The sequence below is a fragment of the Camelus bactrianus genome, chromosome 3 (assembly GCF_048773025.1).
Source record: "Camelus bactrianus isolate YW-2024 breed Bactrian camel chromosome 3, ASM4877302v1, whole genome shotgun sequence".
In the NCBI taxonomy this organism is placed as follows: domain Eukaryota; kingdom Metazoa; phylum Chordata; class Mammalia; order Artiodactyla; family Camelidae; genus Camelus; species Camelus bactrianus.
The window spans coordinates 37986434-38004240 of record NC_133541.1 but is presented as its reverse complement, the minus strand read 5'-3'; the positions used below and the strand labels follow the sequence as shown (position 1 = coordinate 38004240).

The window sequence follows — 17807 nt, the reverse complement described above, 5'->3', positions numbered from 1 at the left end:
TACCTTAGCCATGTATTTTAGATATCATTATATATCTGTGCATATAGAACATCCTCTTTTTTTATGACTACATGCATACTGTGTTTGGATATGCCATAATTTACCTAGTTCCCTATTTATGAACATTTAGGTTGCTTCAACCTTTTGCTATTAAAAAGAATGTGGTAGTGAATGACCTTGTACATGTGTTGTTTTGCTCATATCCATAGGATAACATTAGAATTAGAATTATTAGATTCAAGCATATGTGTACTTTAATTTTTTTGATTGATAGTGCAAAACTGGCCATACACCTTACCTGGATAGGTTTTTTGTTTGTTCTTAACTGTCTAATTAACAAACAATAAAATTCACAGTTTTAAGTGTACAATTTGTTGGGAAGGTTATGCCAGTTTGCACTATAACTGGCAGTGCATGATAATGCCTTTATGTCATATTCTCAGAACCCCATGTTGATAACTTTTTAGTTTTTATATCTTTGCCAATACTCAAGATGAGAATGATATCGTGATAGTTTTGTTTGTTTACTGTTATTCCTAAATACAACTTAACATGCAATAAAGTTCACATACCGTAAGTGTACAGTAAATGTTCAGTATCCTAGAATGCTCTCATCTGTCCTTCACTAACCCCCACCACCACCAAAAAAAAAAAAAGGTAGCCACTATTCTGACCTATCTCCATAGATTGTTGGCCTGTTTTTGAACTTCATATAAAGGGACTCATGTAGATTATACATTTTTTTAACTTTTTAAAATTGAAGTATAGTTTACAATGTTGTGTTAGTTTCAGGTGCACAGCAAAGTGATTCAGTTATATATCTATCTTTATTTATCTGTTTTTCAGATTCTTTTCCATTCATTATAGGTTATTATAAGAGATTGAAAAGAGTTCCCTGTCCTTTACCGTAGGTCCTTTTTGCTTATCTGTTTTATATAGTAGTGTGTATATGTTAATCCCAAACTCTTAATTTATCCCTGCTCCCTCACCAACTATACGTTTTTTTGTCTGGTTTTTTTTCTGTATTATACATGAGATTCAGTCATGTTGTAAGTACCTGTAATTTATTCTTTTTCATTGCTGTGATTCAATTACTTGAATATACCACAATTATCTTTTCTACTACTTAACAGATTTTTGTTTGCTTCTGTTTTCAGCTTTTATGAATAAAACTTCTGTGAGCATTCTTGTACATATCTTGAAGGGATTTAGCCCTGTTTCTTTTGGCTGTTTTCCTTTTCTGGGTAGGTTTTGTTTTTAATTGAGGTCTGATTTTAAACAATAGAATTCACCAACTTGTAGTGAATGGTTTGTTAGGAAACAGTTCTCTCTGCGTCTCTTGCATTTCTTCATGTCTTACGAGCAAAAGCTCTGACTGCCTTTTTTCCAGACTATCTTTTCAAGGATATTGGAAGATAGAAATGGTGGCTCTCCATAAAGCGAAGGGCAGGTTTGCGTATAGCCTTCAAAAACAGAGCTAATGTCTCCCTCCAGCGTTAAGGGCAGGCATGTTTACCGCCATTTTAAAAGATTCAGGTTTCCAAGAAGCTTAGTCTTCCTCTCCTGTGACACAACCCACTACAAGTACAGGTGTTACCTGACTCTTTTCACAGTGCTCTGCGGGATTTGAGGTTCACACAGCTGGCACAAGAAAATGCTGATAACTCTGACTACTACTCCTGGTATGAGTAATAAAGTCATTTGTCTCTGACTCAGGAGTCTCGTGTCTTTGCCAGTATTCATGAACCTGGCAGGCTGACTTGTTAGCTTTACAAGTAGGATCAAATCTCAGAGCCTTCACAGTTCTTGACACAATTTGGTAAATTTTGACGAATGTATAGAATCTTGTTGTCACCACCACAAATCAGGTCATACCACATTTCTGTCATCCTCAGATGTTCCTTTGTGCCCCTTAACATCAATTCCCCTTCCCCACCTCAGCCCCAGACAACCCCTGATCGGCTTTTTGTCACCCTAGTTTTGCCATTTGTTAAGTTTCCTATACATAGAATTTTACATTACATAGCTTGTTGTGTTTGGCTTCTTTCGTTCAGAATAATGCTCTTGAAAGTCATTCATACTATTACATGTATCACTAGTTTGTTCCCTTTTGTTGCTGAGTGATATTCTGTGGTATCCATCGTTTGGATATTTGTTTATCTATTCACCAGTAGATTGACATTTGGGTTGTTTCTAGTTTGTGACTATTATGAATAAAATGCTATGAACATTTGAGTATGTCTTCATGTGGGCATATATTTTTATTTCTCTTGGGTACTTTCTTAGGAGTGGACATGCTGAGTCTTATGATGTGCTTTTAACTTGGTAAAGAACTGCCAAATTGTTTCCCAGAGTGTCTGTATCATCTTACATTCCTATTTGGTTAGTTTTAATTTGTATCTCATCATGAGTGAGGTTGAAAGTATTTCATTTGTTTGAGTTGCTCGTATTTCCTTCTCTATAAATTTCCTGTTCAACTCAATGTTGTCTTTTTTTTCTCCTAAGTGTTGGAAGTTTTTAGTGATTTGTAGGCATTCTTAATTTATCAGGGGATATTTTTGGTCATGCTATGAATTTTAAACTGTTTTTCCATTTTGTCAAGTATCTTTTGAAGGTGGTAATGGTGGGTTTTGCCATGTAGAAATTTTTCTTTCTGAAGCTCTCAGTCTCACAGATAATTTACTAATAGTACAAGAGTTCATAATACAGAAAAACAATTTCTCTTTCAGTTAACCTTAAAGTATAAATTATGTTTTCCAGCAATATTTTACATAGCCATAACTTCAGTGGGAATAAAGAAAAGTATTCTGAAGACTTAAAACTTGTTCTCTGCATTCTCATAAGAATTTTACCACCATTTAGAAAACAGATGTACAATGGAAACAAGAGCTTTAGAAATTCTCTTAACTTATTATATGTAATAAGAAAAAATATTTAATATTACATATGTCTTTTACAGAAATATCTATGCAAGATGTTGACATTGCATACTTGGATAGTGCAAGCTTTGTTTATTTTCCTCACTACTGGATCTATAGGTAAGGTTCCTCCCAACCCCCAAAATTAGGTTTATGTATTTTATATGGTTATATAATAATGCTTATATATTTATTCTTTCTAGGATTATTATTGAGAAAACGATATCTTAAAAATGAATTTAAGAAGTAAAAATACTCTTGATAAATTATAATTTGTATAATTTGAGTTAAAAGACACTTAATCACTCAGTAATCCTAAATGCTATTTAGTTATACTAACAATAACTTTAAGATGGGGAAGAGAAAAAAATTACTTTAAATAAAGAAATAGGAGAAAATCTATTGTTTCAGCACTTCACTCCTTAATAGCCAAATGTGTCACTGAGCAGCAGTGTGATTGTGACACCAGAATGAAGAGGTCACTTAGAGCAGTATTGCTCAGACTGATACACAGCTTGATGCTGGTCTGAGAACTGGGTGGTTATTGTTCACAATGAGATAAGCACAGAAATTAAGGAGAAATGTTTAGAAACTCTTTTAACAATTTGACATAGCCATGACATTCAAGCATGTGATCAGTGGACTTGTCTCATCAAATATAAAACAAAAGTCTGTCTGTGAAAGATTGGGAGAAAAAAACCTAAACTGATCCTTCACCAGGATCGTAGTTGGAGAATCACTGCTCTAAATCAAACCCTCTTCAAATCCAGGAATGCAACCTCTTTTTAAACACTTCAAGTGGCACAAACTTTATGTTGAAATTTTTTCTTATTTAGAAAGCCTTTCCTTATTCTTGAACCCAAAAATTCCTCCTGTAACTTTTTCTCATTAATTGTTCTAAAGAAAGCTTCTAAAGTAAGAAATCCTTCTAAGGTAAGCCCACTTTACTTTCCCACTGTTGAACTCTCTAAGTATTGAAGGATTGCTTTCCTGTGTCTCTAACTCCTCTCTTCCCCAAACTAAACTTACCCAGTTGTCCTAATTCTTTACAGGACTTGGTTTCCAACCCTGCATGTCCAGGTTACCCTCCTGATTATTCTCTTGGTTTCCCATATCAGATTTAGACTGTAATACCATCCACCTCTCCCATTTACTGGCTGTGAGACTTTGTCCAGTCGCTTAATCTGTGTCTCAGTTTCCTGCTCTGTAAGAGAGGGATAATAATGGTCCCTAACTCCTGGGGTTATTGTGAGAATTAAATGAGTTAATATACAGAAGGCATTTGGACAGTGCCTGGCCACAGGAAGCATAAAAATGTAAGTGTCAGAACTAGATATGGTCTGAGTATAGTGACTTTATTACTTTGATCTGAACATCATTTTTATTAAAGCAACATAGGATTTTTTTGCCAGCTAAGATGTAGACCCCATTTCTTTGTGGAAGGAGTATCAGTCACTTTGTAAGACAAGCTTGTGGGATGGTATACATATATAGATGTGACCTTCTTTGGAAAATAGGGTCTGCCGCAAGGACTGAGGACAGATACTTTAGCATACTACTCAAGACCTCCCTCTTGTTGACTTTTTTTCTTAGTCAGTGACTTTTATATATGAGTAGTCAACCAATTTAAAAATCTGTTAGTTTAAATCTGTGAATTTGTTTTTATAGAAGAACAGTAGCTAAGTATCAAGAGTTTCATAATGTTCATTCTAATATCTGTTGTAGTATATTGTAATCCACAATTCTTCATCTTGTCTATATGGATATCCCAACTAACTTTATCCAGTACTTTTTTTTTTAATTAAAATGCTATATTTCTAAAATTCAATCTCAAGTGTCCTGGTAGCCCTATAAAAATGGGCTTCATTTGGCATTGGATGGTTTCAGTGAGCCTGTTTTTCACTTTGAAAACTGGAACATTTGCCCATTTCTGGTACTTCTCTTATTCTATGTAATTAAAAATTATTGAGTGTCTGGTTATATCTTATGTTCTTTAGCACTCCAAAGTATATTTCATATTTACAGTTTCCTCTAATCACTGTGGAGAAAGTGAAACAGGAATGATTTTACCAAGGTCTAGGGAGTAAAGTAAGGTTTAGGGAGTTTCAAAGACTGGCTCAGTATCATAAGGTAACTTATTAGTATGCCACAAGGTGGAAATTTAGAGTAATTTGTGCACATGACTTACAGTAAACATGTATAAATAATATCAAAGTCATGTAACTAGGCCACATTATAAGTTTTCAGACAAAGAAGCAGACATTCTGACTCTGGACCTTATGGGCTTTATGAGAGGTCTCAGGATTTCATTTGGGAGTGTAATTTTGACTGCAAAAAATGTTTTTAATTCATCATGCTGACTTTGAGACGTATGGAAATGAGAAAATAATTGTTTAGCTCTTTTAAAGTAGTTTTATCCTTTGTGCAGTGTAGCTTGGGACCAAGTTGGGAATTAGAAGAATCTGGCTGTTAATTGAGGTTGACTCTAAAATGACTCTGTAAAAGTGTCTCAGTTTTCTTTATAAAATAAAGAGTTGAAGTAAATGATCACCAAGGTTTTTCTCAGTTTCATAATTCTGTGATTCCTGTGCCTTTTTACCTTAACTGCTAGAACCAGACACCCCTAAGGGACTCTTCAGACCCCATCAATGTGACTAGATTACTTGTCTTTGGAGAGTAATAGTAATGATAATAGGCTACCATTTATTGGAGGCCTTTTGAATACTAGGCATCGTGGTAGGTTCTTTACATAAGTAATTTCTGATCTCAGAAAACTCTTCAAGATAGCCATTATTAACTTCATTTTCCAAATGAGGAAACTGACACTCAGCTAGAACTTCAAATTCCATTGGCAGATGGGATTCACTAGAGAAAGCTGCCTTAAATTTCTGGACAGTGAGAATAGAGAAAGAGAATAGAGCCATGCCAAATAGAAGAATTTTTGTCTTGATGGTAATAGGTAGCCATTAAATAATTTAAAATAGGAAAATGGCATAATCAATTTTGAATAACTCTGGAGCGGTATGTAGGGTAAACTGGAAGGTGGTCAAATTGTGGTATTAATATGATGGCCTGAGCTTCAGCAGCCAAAATGGGGTTGGTGAGAAGAGGTTGATCTACGTTTAAAAATATAGAACCAGCAAGACTTGGACTATTGGAGGAGGCTAATTAGAGAGAGATGTTGAAGTACCATAAGGTTATCTGGCCTAGATGACTAGATGGCAGTGGTGCTGTTAGCAGAAGTAGAGAAGTAAGAATAAGAAAGATAAGTTTGGAAGGGACTCTGATGCGTGTAGTTTTAGACATGTTCATTTTGAAGTACCTACAGGATATCTCAGGTGGATGTGTCTTATAAGCCATTGAAAGCATAGGAAGTTAGGGCCAGAGACAGGGGTTTGGATGTCATCAACATAAAGTAGGTGATAGTTAAAGTATTAGTTGTGTTTTATTTTTTTTATGCAGTCTGATTCTTTGTTTTTAATATGGGATTTTATCTCATACACTTATTGTTAAAACCAATATGTTTGGCCATCTTATTCTATTCTTTCCATTCTTTTATTGCTCCCTTGCTCTTTTCTTTTTCTGATTTTGATATATGAGCAATGTACAGTATCTTTCCATGCCCACATCCACACCTCCAACAGAAGTCAGCACTAGAGAGGAGCAGAGATCACTATCTTCCTGAGGGTCTAATTTGGACACTGGGTCTGAATCGAGGAACAGGATTGGTGGCAGAACAAGTATGAATCATGCTGCAGGCAAACTATATTTCCTAAAGCAAAGTTAGAATAGTATAAAAAGGCCTGAAGCTTGCAGGATTTTTTAAAAATCCAGCTCCAACTGCCATACAATTTATGTATTTCTTTACATATTTAGGTATTAAATTCTGATCATATTAACTTTTACTGTTTCTTCTTTTTCTGTGCCTTTAGAGAGATTTTAATGAAGATTGAGGGACTGCATTGATACAAAATGTCATTTTATGCCAGAAAAATTCAGTCCATTTTATATTTTCTGTTATTATTCTTTTTCAGGTGAACTTCTAGAACCATGTGGTCATATCAGTCCTGAATCTCCAGTTGTACAACTTGGTTCTAATTTCACGGCAGTTTGTGTGCTAAAGGAAAAATGTATGGATTATTTTCATGTAAATGCTAATTATATTTTCTGGAAAACAAACCATGTTACTGTTCCTTATGAACAGTATACTGTCATAAACAGAACAGCATCTAGTGTCACATTTACAAATATATCTTTATTAAATATTCAACTCACTTGCAACATTCGTACATTTGGACAGATTGATCAGAACGTTTATGGAATCAGGATAATTTCAGGCTGTAAGTTTTGTTTTACTTTTTTCTTACTTCAGTTAATGAATGTCTGTTGTCTGTTGATCTTTATGAAATGCAGTAACTTGTTTGCTCAGTGACTTTATATGTGTTTATTTATTTTTTTAATATGGTAATTCTATGTTTAGTTTTTTGAAGAATCTCCAACTGTTTTCCATAGTGGCTGCACCAAACTGCATTCCCACCAGCAGTGTAGGAGGGTTCCCTTTTCTCCATACCCTCTCCGGCATTTATCGTTTATGGACTTTTAAATGATTAAAAAAAAAAAAGAGTAGAAGTGCAACTGCATTTGCATTACAGATATACTGTAAGCCTAAAGAGTAACACAAGTTTTGTATTTTTCCTGAAATTCAAGCATCTGTCAGTTTTCTAGAGAAATACTTTGACATAAGACATCCCCTGAAAATACTGTTGAATTGATATCTCTGAATGTACTCATAGCAACTTTCATTATCCCTTAACTGCTGAGAAATGCAATGTAAAGCTGCTACCTGAAGAAGGTGAATAAATACTGGAGAGAGTCCTTTTTCTGTGTTGAAGTAAATAAGTAAACTTAGTATGATCTAAGAGTGGATTACCAAATTTGTGTGGGTCACTTAAAATTACAATTTTGGCATTTGCTTTTTCTCCAGCAGAATTTGGGAAGGCAATAGAAAGAAATATAAATGAATTGTTTTTGCTTCTGTTTAATTGCCTCTTACAAACATGCAGATATTTTTTAAAATACACTTAATGGAGAAATAATGCTATCCAGCTATAAATGAAAGTTGATTTTATGTAGAAAATTTGAAATATACTAGTTAATGACAATTATGATAGAAAATTTATGTTACTATCTAGGAAGAAGTTTGAATTTAAATAAAAATTAATGTTTAGTCACCAGTCTTTCATTATGTCCTTGCTTTTTGCTTGGGTTTGTTTTTTCTACCTAGTTGTTTTAAATATCTTTGGTAGTATATAAATTGCATGCTATTTGTGGGTACAAAACTTTTTGAAAATTGCTTATTTTTCCTTTTTAGTACCTCCAGAAAAACCTAAAAATTTGAGTTGTATTGTGAATGAAGGAAAGAAAATGATGTGTCAGTGGGATCCTGGAAGGGAAACATACCTGGAAACAAACTTCACTTTAAAATCTGAATGGCAAGTTATTTTAAATTTGTTGTATGTTGAATTTATTAAGTTAGCCTTTTGTGCTGGAATTTTTATTTTGTCAAGTAGTAATGTTAAAAGCAAATTTTTAAGCATTTTATTTAACCTTTTGTTTTTGGAACATCTGAAACATGAAAGTAGAAAGAATAGTAAAAGAAATCCTCATGTGCCTATCATCAAGCTTAAGTTAATGATCAGCTCATGACCAGTCTTATTTTATATATACCCCACCCCAGATTGTGTTAAAGAAAATCTCATATCTTGTCGCCTCATCCATAAAAGATGCCTCTAAAATATAAGGACACTTTTTTAAAAACATAACTACATACCATTATTATACACAAACATAATTGAAAACACTGTCACATTTTTACTGTTTAAATTTCCCATTGTCTCATAATTATATGTATAAATATTTTTATATAAATAATCACCATATGTTGCAAATTGGTATGTCTTGTCTCTCTTAACCATTGTTTCCATCTACTTCTCTCTTTTTTTGGGGGGGGGACAATTAGGTTTGTTTGTTTGTTTATTAATGGGAGGTACTGGGGATTGAACCCAGGACCTCATGTATGCTAAGCATGCTCTCTACAACTGAGCTATACCCACCCCTCTCTTTTCTTTCTTTCTCTTTGCAATTCAGTTGTTAAAATATTGATTATACATTGTTTAACACATTCCTCTATCCCTTTATTTTCTAAAGCTTACCAGTGGATCTAGATAATCAGATTTGGGGTGGAATTATTGTTGTTGTTTTTCCAAAAGTAGTTCATAATTCATAGGAATGATGTTTACTTCCATTAGGAACCACCATATAATGTTTGATTGTTTTTCTTACACTAAGATTGAGCAGTGGTTTCAAGTATTGTCAGCCTGAACCATTCATTATAAAATTCCCCATTTTTTCCCAAACATAAAGAAAAGTTGAAAGAATTCTGCAGTGAATACTTATACATACTTATTAGCTAGATTCTACAATTAACATTTTACTTTATTTGCTTTATCACATACCTATTTATGTATATCATTCTCTCTGCCTGTCAATCCATCTTTCTTTTTTTTTTCAATTCCCATTTATTTTTGGCTCTTGGGGCAATGTCATCTTTTCAATATGAAAGCAAGCAGCAAGTTCAACACAAAATAGAAATCTGAAGTGTAGAATAGGATAAAACCAAGGTTGGTATGGGAAAGGCAATAACAAAAGTAAGAGATGAGATGTTGCCAAGAGATGGAGGGTATCCTGTCCCCTCTCTGGGGAATGACAAACATTTAGGCAGCGGCACACGCCTTTCCAGATACATACAGAAGGGCTGGTATTCATTTTTTGTGTAAGAAAAGGTGGAGTTGGGGAGGACCTTTCTGGAGGCTTAAGGACCAAGGCTAGTCTCTTGCTCCTCTTGACCCCCTTTTCTGAGCAGGGGAAAGAAAGAAATCCCAACACATGAAATCCATCTCTTTTTTTATGCATTTCAGAGTGAGTTGCAGACATTCTTATATTTCACCCTTAAACTTAAGCATTTACAATATTAACTATATTAATTAGCTGGATGTTTACAGGTATATTTTTGATTTTAGATAAAATTTATGTATCTCTAAAGATAATACTTACATATCCTAAGTGTATTGCTCATTGAGTTTTGACTAGTGACTGTGTAACTCAAACCCCTATCAAGGTATAGACATTACTAACACCCTCATGCCCTTCCTGGTCAATCCCAGTCACCACCCTATTTCACCCCACAGGGCAACTACTTGTCTGATTTTCTTTACTATAGATTTTGACCTGTTCCAGAATGTCATACAAATGGAATCACATAGTGTGTGCTCTTTTGTGAAAGGATTTATGACTCAGCAGAATGTTTTGAGGATTTAACCATGTTGCTTCCCATTAGTTTTTCACTTAAAGGTTTGAGTCATTATCAGTGATCATTATTTGTATATGAGGTACAAAATAGTGGTATTCTTTATCTTTTTTTAATCAGCTGAAATACTTAAAGAATACTTTTCTTCATCAACTATTGGTTACCGTGAGGTATGGTTCACGTAAGAGAAGCAAAATGGTTTCAGTGTTTTCCTTTTATTAACCAGTTACATTGGTTCCCAGCATCATCAAAAGGTAGATAATAAGGTGTTTTTCTCCTCATTATGAATTCTTACTTTAACATAGTTGATGTATTTTAATCCATTAAAGTTATCAACAATTGATACTTAAATTGTTGCATCTTTGGAACTTTTCAGATTGGCTCATCCTTTTGACACAATTTTCATTAGTCTTTGATAGCTTCCTGATTTCTGATATGACATAATGTTCCAGGCTCATCTTAATATATTTTCTGCCCCAGAACCAGAATCAGCCATTTCCCAAGTAGTCATGGGTCCATTTAGTGTGAAATACTATTTATAGACTGTAGCCTGGGTGCTGGGGAACTCACTGCTACTGGGTTGTTACTATTTCTAGGCTTTTTCAGTGGAGAGAGCTAGGAATGTTTTTAAGGTAAAATATATTATGAACTCATATTGATATTTCCAAGTTAAAATTCAGACTATGGGTTTTTACTTAATTCATCTAACATCTACATCTCCTTTTTTCTGTGATGAAAACCTTAATTCCCCAAAATACCAACGTAATTATTCATTTGCTTTATTCCACAGTAAACACAATAGCTACAAAATAACAATTATAATGTTAGCATCAACAGTATGATTGTTGAAAAGAATTTTAAGAATGTTTTTCTTTCACCAAGGGTATAATTAAATTACTATTTTAGAGTTACTTGAAATAGTTTCTATGTGCTATACCCCCAACTCAGTACAAGAATTCATATGTTTCATTTTGGTTTTGGTTTTTAGGAATTTTCTTAATCGTTTAAAATAATGAATTAATCCAAAAAGTCAGATTTCTAAAACAATATATATTTACAGAAGTCTCAGTTCCCTGTCTCCTCAACCTTATTTCCTCCCTCTCTCTAGAGGTTACCTATTTTGGTTTGGTTTTGATTTATCCTTCTATTTTGAAAAATTGTGTGTGTATATATAAATATTAATTGTATGACATAAACATATGTGAATAAATATAGTAATACCACTTGGAACTTTCTGTTGTGATAGAAATCAGAAAGTGGTTGCCTGAGTTTGACTGGAAAGGGGCTGACGGAATTTTTGGGGTGATGGAAAATCTTATCCCTGTCCTCCTCCCATCTCCTAGCATATTGTGCTTGAAAAAGCACACGGTTCTTAAAGACATTGCTGGTAAAGATTCTATTTCAGGAAAAGAAAGAAACAGTACAAATATTAGATGAAATAGATAATTTTTGGAGAAGTGTCAGTGGGGATAGAGCATAATATTCTTAATGTGATATTCTTAGAGTAAAATTTTGAAAATAATTTTGTGTTTTAAGATATAGATTAAACTCAGTTTTAAAGAAAAACAGGTGAGTTTCTAAGAAATTTTATTTGGTTTTCAACAATTTATTCTAAACTTACTCAATTAATTTATTCGAAGCTATAATAATCTGGGTCTCATCAAATTCTTTTCAAGGAGCCTTTTTCATTTTTCATTCTATTTTTTTTCAAATCTGTTTTTAATGACTGATTCTACCATTTTTGTATTTAGGGCAACAGAGAAGTTTGATGATTGTAGAGCAAAACGTGAGGATCCCACCTCATGCACTGTTGATTATTCTCCTGTGTATTTTGTCAACATTGAAGTCTGGGTAGAAGCAGAGAATGCCCTTGGGAAGGTTACATCAAATCATATCAATTTTGATCCTGTAGATAAAGGTAGATATAAACGTGAATTTAAGAATTTATTAGAACATGCAGTGGTTTATAAATTAAAGTAGTTCTAAGTTTAGTAATATAAAAACAAGCATTTAGTTCATTATCTTAGTGACTTTTACAATTTCGGTTTATCAACGACATTTAAAGTAATTTGGAAAAAGAATAATATCTATAATCCAACCACATTTATAGCTGTTTCCACTTCGAATGTCATCTTCTGGTATTTGTCCAAATATCAGACATTTTACAGCATTATAATCATAGTATACATGTTCCATTTTTATTCTTTTTTAAAATTTCTTATAAATATTTAATTGCCTTAATATCAGAACCTGAAAAGGTTAATGAATGTAATAAACTGACAAGGAAAGCTAAAGTTTCTTTAGAAACCTTTCCTTTCCATTATAATCGTATGGCATAGCATTGTTTTTAGAGAAATTAGTTCATTTGGTGAAAATAAATGCATAGTGTGAAAATATAAAGAGTATATTTGAGTTTGTGTAAGAAATTGTAAAAATATTTTGATCTATTTTATTCTTCAGTGAAGCCCAATCCACCACATAATTTATCAGTCAGCAACTCAGAGGAACTGTCTAGTATTTTAAAATTGACATGGATCAACTCAAGTATTAAGAGTTTTATAAGAATGAAATATAACATACAATATAGGACCAAAGATGCCTCAACTTGGAACCAGGTAAATTGAAGGTTACTGTTTATTCAAATAGTCTTTCTTCCAACCCTCTAACCTAAAAATCTCAATCATTTTCTGAATGTCTTAAGTTTCTGGTTACATGAAACATTTTACTTGACACCTCTTCTAGGTCTGTATTTCAAGCAAAGGCCAACAGGAAGACATCCATAGAAAAAATGCAGTTTTGCTGAATACAGTAGGTTTTAAGTGAAATAAAGAAGTCGTCCGGGATGACAGGGAATAGCATTTTTAATGGGAAGTGAAAGGACCACAAATAACAAGAGGCATATTAAGTGGAGGAGTAAAAATGAAGAGATTATATTGATAAGGTGGGGGGGGTGTTAGCAGAAACTATATCAGTGAGCCAAATTTAGCCTGCCATCTGTTTTTGTAAATAAAGCTTTATTAGGATACAGCCACACACATTTGTTTGCATATTAATCTCTGGCTATTTTTCTGCTACATAGAAAGGGTTGAGTAGTTGCAACAGACACTATCTGACTCAAAGCCTAAAATATTTACAATCTAGCCCTTTATAGAAAGTTTACCAACCCATGAGGTAGAGGAAGAGATTGTGGAGAACTTGTAAGACTGAAAAGGAAAAGGACAGTGTACCCAAAGATGATGCTATCAGCAAAAGAAATACTTGGAGCTTTTTAAAAGGCTGTCACCATAGCATTAAATTCCCCATACTGTTCTTTGTTGTAACTCTGTTTATCACTAACAGTATGCTTTTGCTTTGTTTCTCTGGTTGCAATAATGAGCCCAGAAGAGAATTAAACCTATGCATGACCTTCCTACTTTTGTCCTCCATTCCACTTATCTAAAGGGCTCAGAATACAATCAGAAAAAGGAACAAACCAAAGTGCATTAATGCTTCATCCTGTACAGAGAGGATACATACCAGAAGTCCTTCAAAATATTTTTTAATATCAGAGAATTTTAATTCTTTGGTACAAAAAAGACTGACACCTATTTTGTATTCAATATTGAACTCTCAGAGTAGTAGAAAGAATGTGTTATTTATTTATATTTAGTCCTTTTTTTCCTGAAAACCAGGTTTATCTATAGTGGTAGCTTTTGTTTTTCTTTCTTTTTTTCTTTTTTATTGAAGTATAGTCAGTTTACAATGTTGTCCAATTTCTGACATTCAGCATAATGTTTCAGTTATACATGTACATATATATATTCCTTTTCATATTCTTTTTCATTATAGATTACTACAATATATTGAATATAATTGCCTGTGCTATACAGTATATACTAAAATATGGAATCTAGGGGGGAAAAAGGCACAAGTGAACTTATTTACAAAACAGAAACAGACTCACAGACGTAGAAAACAAACTCATGGTTACCAAGGAGGTGGGGAAAGAGTGGGAAAGGATAAAATGGGAGTTCAAGATTTGCAGATGCTTTTGTTTTTCTTAATTGGGCTGGATATCTTCCTTTTACTTTATCTAGTTCTGCACTCCACCCTTCTCCACCCTACTCCACCCTACTCTTGGTCTTGGGATGCTGACCTATGTGGATTTTATCTGTTGGTTCCCTTCCCTCTAGTTTCCTAATGAGTTTCTAGTTAATGGGAGGTGGGGGCCTGACAAGAGAAAGAAGAGAGAGAAGTGAGATCAGCATATTTATTTTCCCTGCTTCTTCCCTGGAGCTTTCTGGCCTTTGAGCCTAAGGTCACTGCTCCTCTCAAGTACCGAATCTGACCCTGTTCTTTCCAGTTCTTTCAGGTTCCCTCATCCCTTTGAGCCTAAAGGTGGTAACACCTACAAGCCCCAGAGTACTGCCTATACTGTCTAAGGTTTCCCTACACTCTGCCCATATTCCCTTTAGTAAACCTTCCTTTAATTAAATTCTGATTGGAATTTCCATCTTTTTCCTGCTGAGACCTTAATAGGTACATGGAAAAAAGAAAGAAAGGAAAGAAGAAAGGACTAATGTTTCTATATTTCCCAAACCTGTTAACTTTACTACTTTTGACTACATTCTGACTTGGATTTATTTCTCTTCAGAACTTGAGTTAAATTAGTCTTACTCATAAGTTATTAGTCTTGTTTTATTAATTAGTTTCTAAAATCTTAGGCAGTTTGAAAAACCTATAATAAATACCTTTGGGGTTTTTTTTGTTGGTCAATTTGCTTTGTTTCAGATTCCTCCTGAAGATACAGCATCTACCCGATCTTCATTCACTGTCCAGGACCTTAAGCCTTTTACAGAGTATGTGTTTAGGATTCGCTGTATGAAGGAAGACGGTAAAGGATTTTGGAGTGACTGGAGTGAAGAAGCAAGTGGGATCACATATGAAGATAGTAAGTAAATAAGTATATGAAGAAATAGAACTATTAGAATTCTGACTATAAATTGTGTCTACTTTTAAGAATATGGACCTCATTGCTTCTTATTTTGTGATCATTTTATTCAAACTGATATTTTACACTTTTATTTTTAAAGGATATCAAGATACAGAATTTAATGTGCATTATTGATAATATAAACCTTTTTGATACCTAAAGAAAATTATGGAATGGTGTCTTAGATACCATGAGAAACCATTAGCTTAATGGTAAATCCAGAACATTTTATTAAAGGAGAGTGGTCCAGAGATATCTCTACCAGAGAATTACATTCTGAATCATTTAATTTACACTATCTAGCAAAAGTATGCCTTAGACCCTCGCTGTCAAACATATTTTTACTATATTTTTTCTTCATTTTTTTTCTATCTGTATTTAAAAAGCCCCTGGAAAAACATCCTGACATTTTGGTTGATTGGTTGATTTTCATTTTCCCTTTTTTTCTCATGATAATGCAGTCCATATAGTGGAGAATCCAAAAGGCATAAAAGGATATATGATGTAAAGACTCCCACCCCAAAGCAGTTATGTTACTGATTTCTTCTGTAGCCATCAAGAAATAGTCCTGTGGCATATAGATTTTTATTTTGAACATTTTCCTATCATAGTCACACTCTTTAGGTGTCAGTGGCAGCAGTCATGACTTTAAAACCTCTCCTGCCACCTATATCTCTTCACTTCCATGGAGCTCTACCAGAGGTTTGGATAGTTAAGTGAATTGAGAATGCAAAGGCAGGAAGGTAAAGTACCCTTCTCCACTAAGAATTTTCTCTTATTCTCATCAATAGCAGGAAAGAAAGTAATCCTAGTATTTCTGGTTTGGGAGTCCTCAATCAGATTCCTCTGTCTTGGCGAGGACTTCTGAAACTAATATTCGAGGAGCCTTTAAGGGTACTTGGGTCAGTTGAGGGAGTTCCTGAACTACTTTAAATGTAGGCAAAATACTGTGGTTAGTGCCTGTGTGCATTTTCTAGGGAGATGGTACATAACCTTTGTCAAATCAAAGAGGTATCTGGAGCCCAAAACGTGGATTACGCATTTCTTTAACTTAGTGAACTTCTGGGTTCTCTTTATGTTAGGAAATATTTCCAGCCCATAAAATTTCCTTCTTAACTTCATGTTCTTTATTCTTTTGGGGTGCTGCATTGTACTCATACATACATCTATTTGAATCTCCTATACTGGTAGCTTTTCCCCAGCCTTCCTGGTCTGCCTTTCCCCTTTTCTCTTGTCATTGTAATTACCTCTTCGTGATTAGCATATCACTGCTTAGATTTTATTCAGATTCCTCTTTATTCTATACCATATTTGGTAATTAGATTTATAAAAATTACTAATTACTAGCATTTGATACATTGTTTTATAAAGTGCTTTTTCATATGGTAGATGATTATCACAACAATCCTGTGAATTCATTTTGATCCTGTTACACTGACTTATCCCAACATAAGGCAATAAACTTATACGACATTTACTCCATTTATTTTAATTTGTCCTATATTTTACCTGTAAGCATTTAGGGGTTTTAAACATGTATTTAAATATGATTTTTCAATTTGATTTTTAGCAAAAATAAATAGTGGTACATCTTTGGTTATTGCTTAGAATATATTTGTACCTTTACAATTTTAAGATTACAAAAGAGTTCCAATATAATCTCAATCATCAAGCTATCACCCTGACTAAAGGAACACCCAGGCATATCATGCTGGGATAGGAAAATGCTGGTATAAGGAAAGAGTTAGAGACACCATGTAATTGAAGGGCAAGAATATTAAGAACAAAAGTAAGAGAAAAATTTCCAGGATTTTATTTTACTGTTGTAATAAAAACTTTTATTTTAAAAAGCATGTGTCATCTCTTTAGGACCATCCAAGACACCGAGTTTCTGGTATAAAATAGAGCCATCTCATACTCATGGCTACAGATCTGTACAACTCATATGGAAGGTAAAAAAAAAAAATCACCTATTTATATCTTTTATCTCATATAAATACATTTTATATGGTACTATGAATAAAGTTTAATTTTTATTCATTTAATATTAGCAAAGCATTTGATAACTTTTTTTTTTTTTTTTTTTTTGGTGGAGGTTCTGGGGCTTGAAACCAGGGCCTTGTGCATTCTAAGCATGCATTCTTTTTTTTTTTTTTTCTGGTTTTATTATGTAGAATGATTACAGTTCGACTACACATTAAGCATGCATTCTACCACTGAGCTATATACCCTATGCCCCAATAACTATTTTTAATAAACAGAAACACAAAGCTTTATATATACTGTGATAGAGGTCAGGCTCATAAACTGCAGGTGATCTGTCGTAGACACTTCAGCATAGATCTGTGAACATTTTATAAGAACAGCTACCTTGTCTTTTATTGAACTTTCCTGAGTACTTCATACGAAATAATTAATAAATGTTTTGAGTAATCAAAATGTATGCTGGTAACAGGAAATAAAATTGTCATGCACTCCATAAATGTTCATAAATGGATCATACTAAAAAAAGATAGAAAAATACTCAGGCATAAAATAATTTAGGCCCACA

At 33.6% G+C, this 17807-nt stretch overlaps 1 protein-coding gene across 1 annotated transcript in view; it reads left to right on the top strand.

The window, feature by feature from the left end:
• IL6ST (interleukin 6 cytokine family signal transducer) overlaps positions 1 to 17807 on the top strand; it is a 50827-nt gene that overhangs the window by 9160 nt on the left and 23860 nt on the right. Inside the window, exons 2-8 of the mRNA XM_010966279.3 lie at positions 2960 to 3038; positions 6953 to 7258; positions 8290 to 8410; positions 12036 to 12202; positions 12745 to 12899; positions 15055 to 15214; positions 17126 to 17208. Coding sequence (XP_010964581.2) covers positions 2975 to 3038; positions 6953 to 7258; positions 8290 to 8410; positions 12036 to 12202; positions 12745 to 12899; positions 15055 to 15214; positions 17126 to 17208 — 1056 coding nt within the window. The 5' untranslated portion in view covers positions 2960 to 2974. The remainder of the gene's footprint in view (positions 1 to 2959; positions 3039 to 6952; positions 7259 to 8289; positions 8411 to 12035; positions 12203 to 12744; positions 12900 to 15054; positions 15215 to 17125; positions 17209 to 17807) is intronic.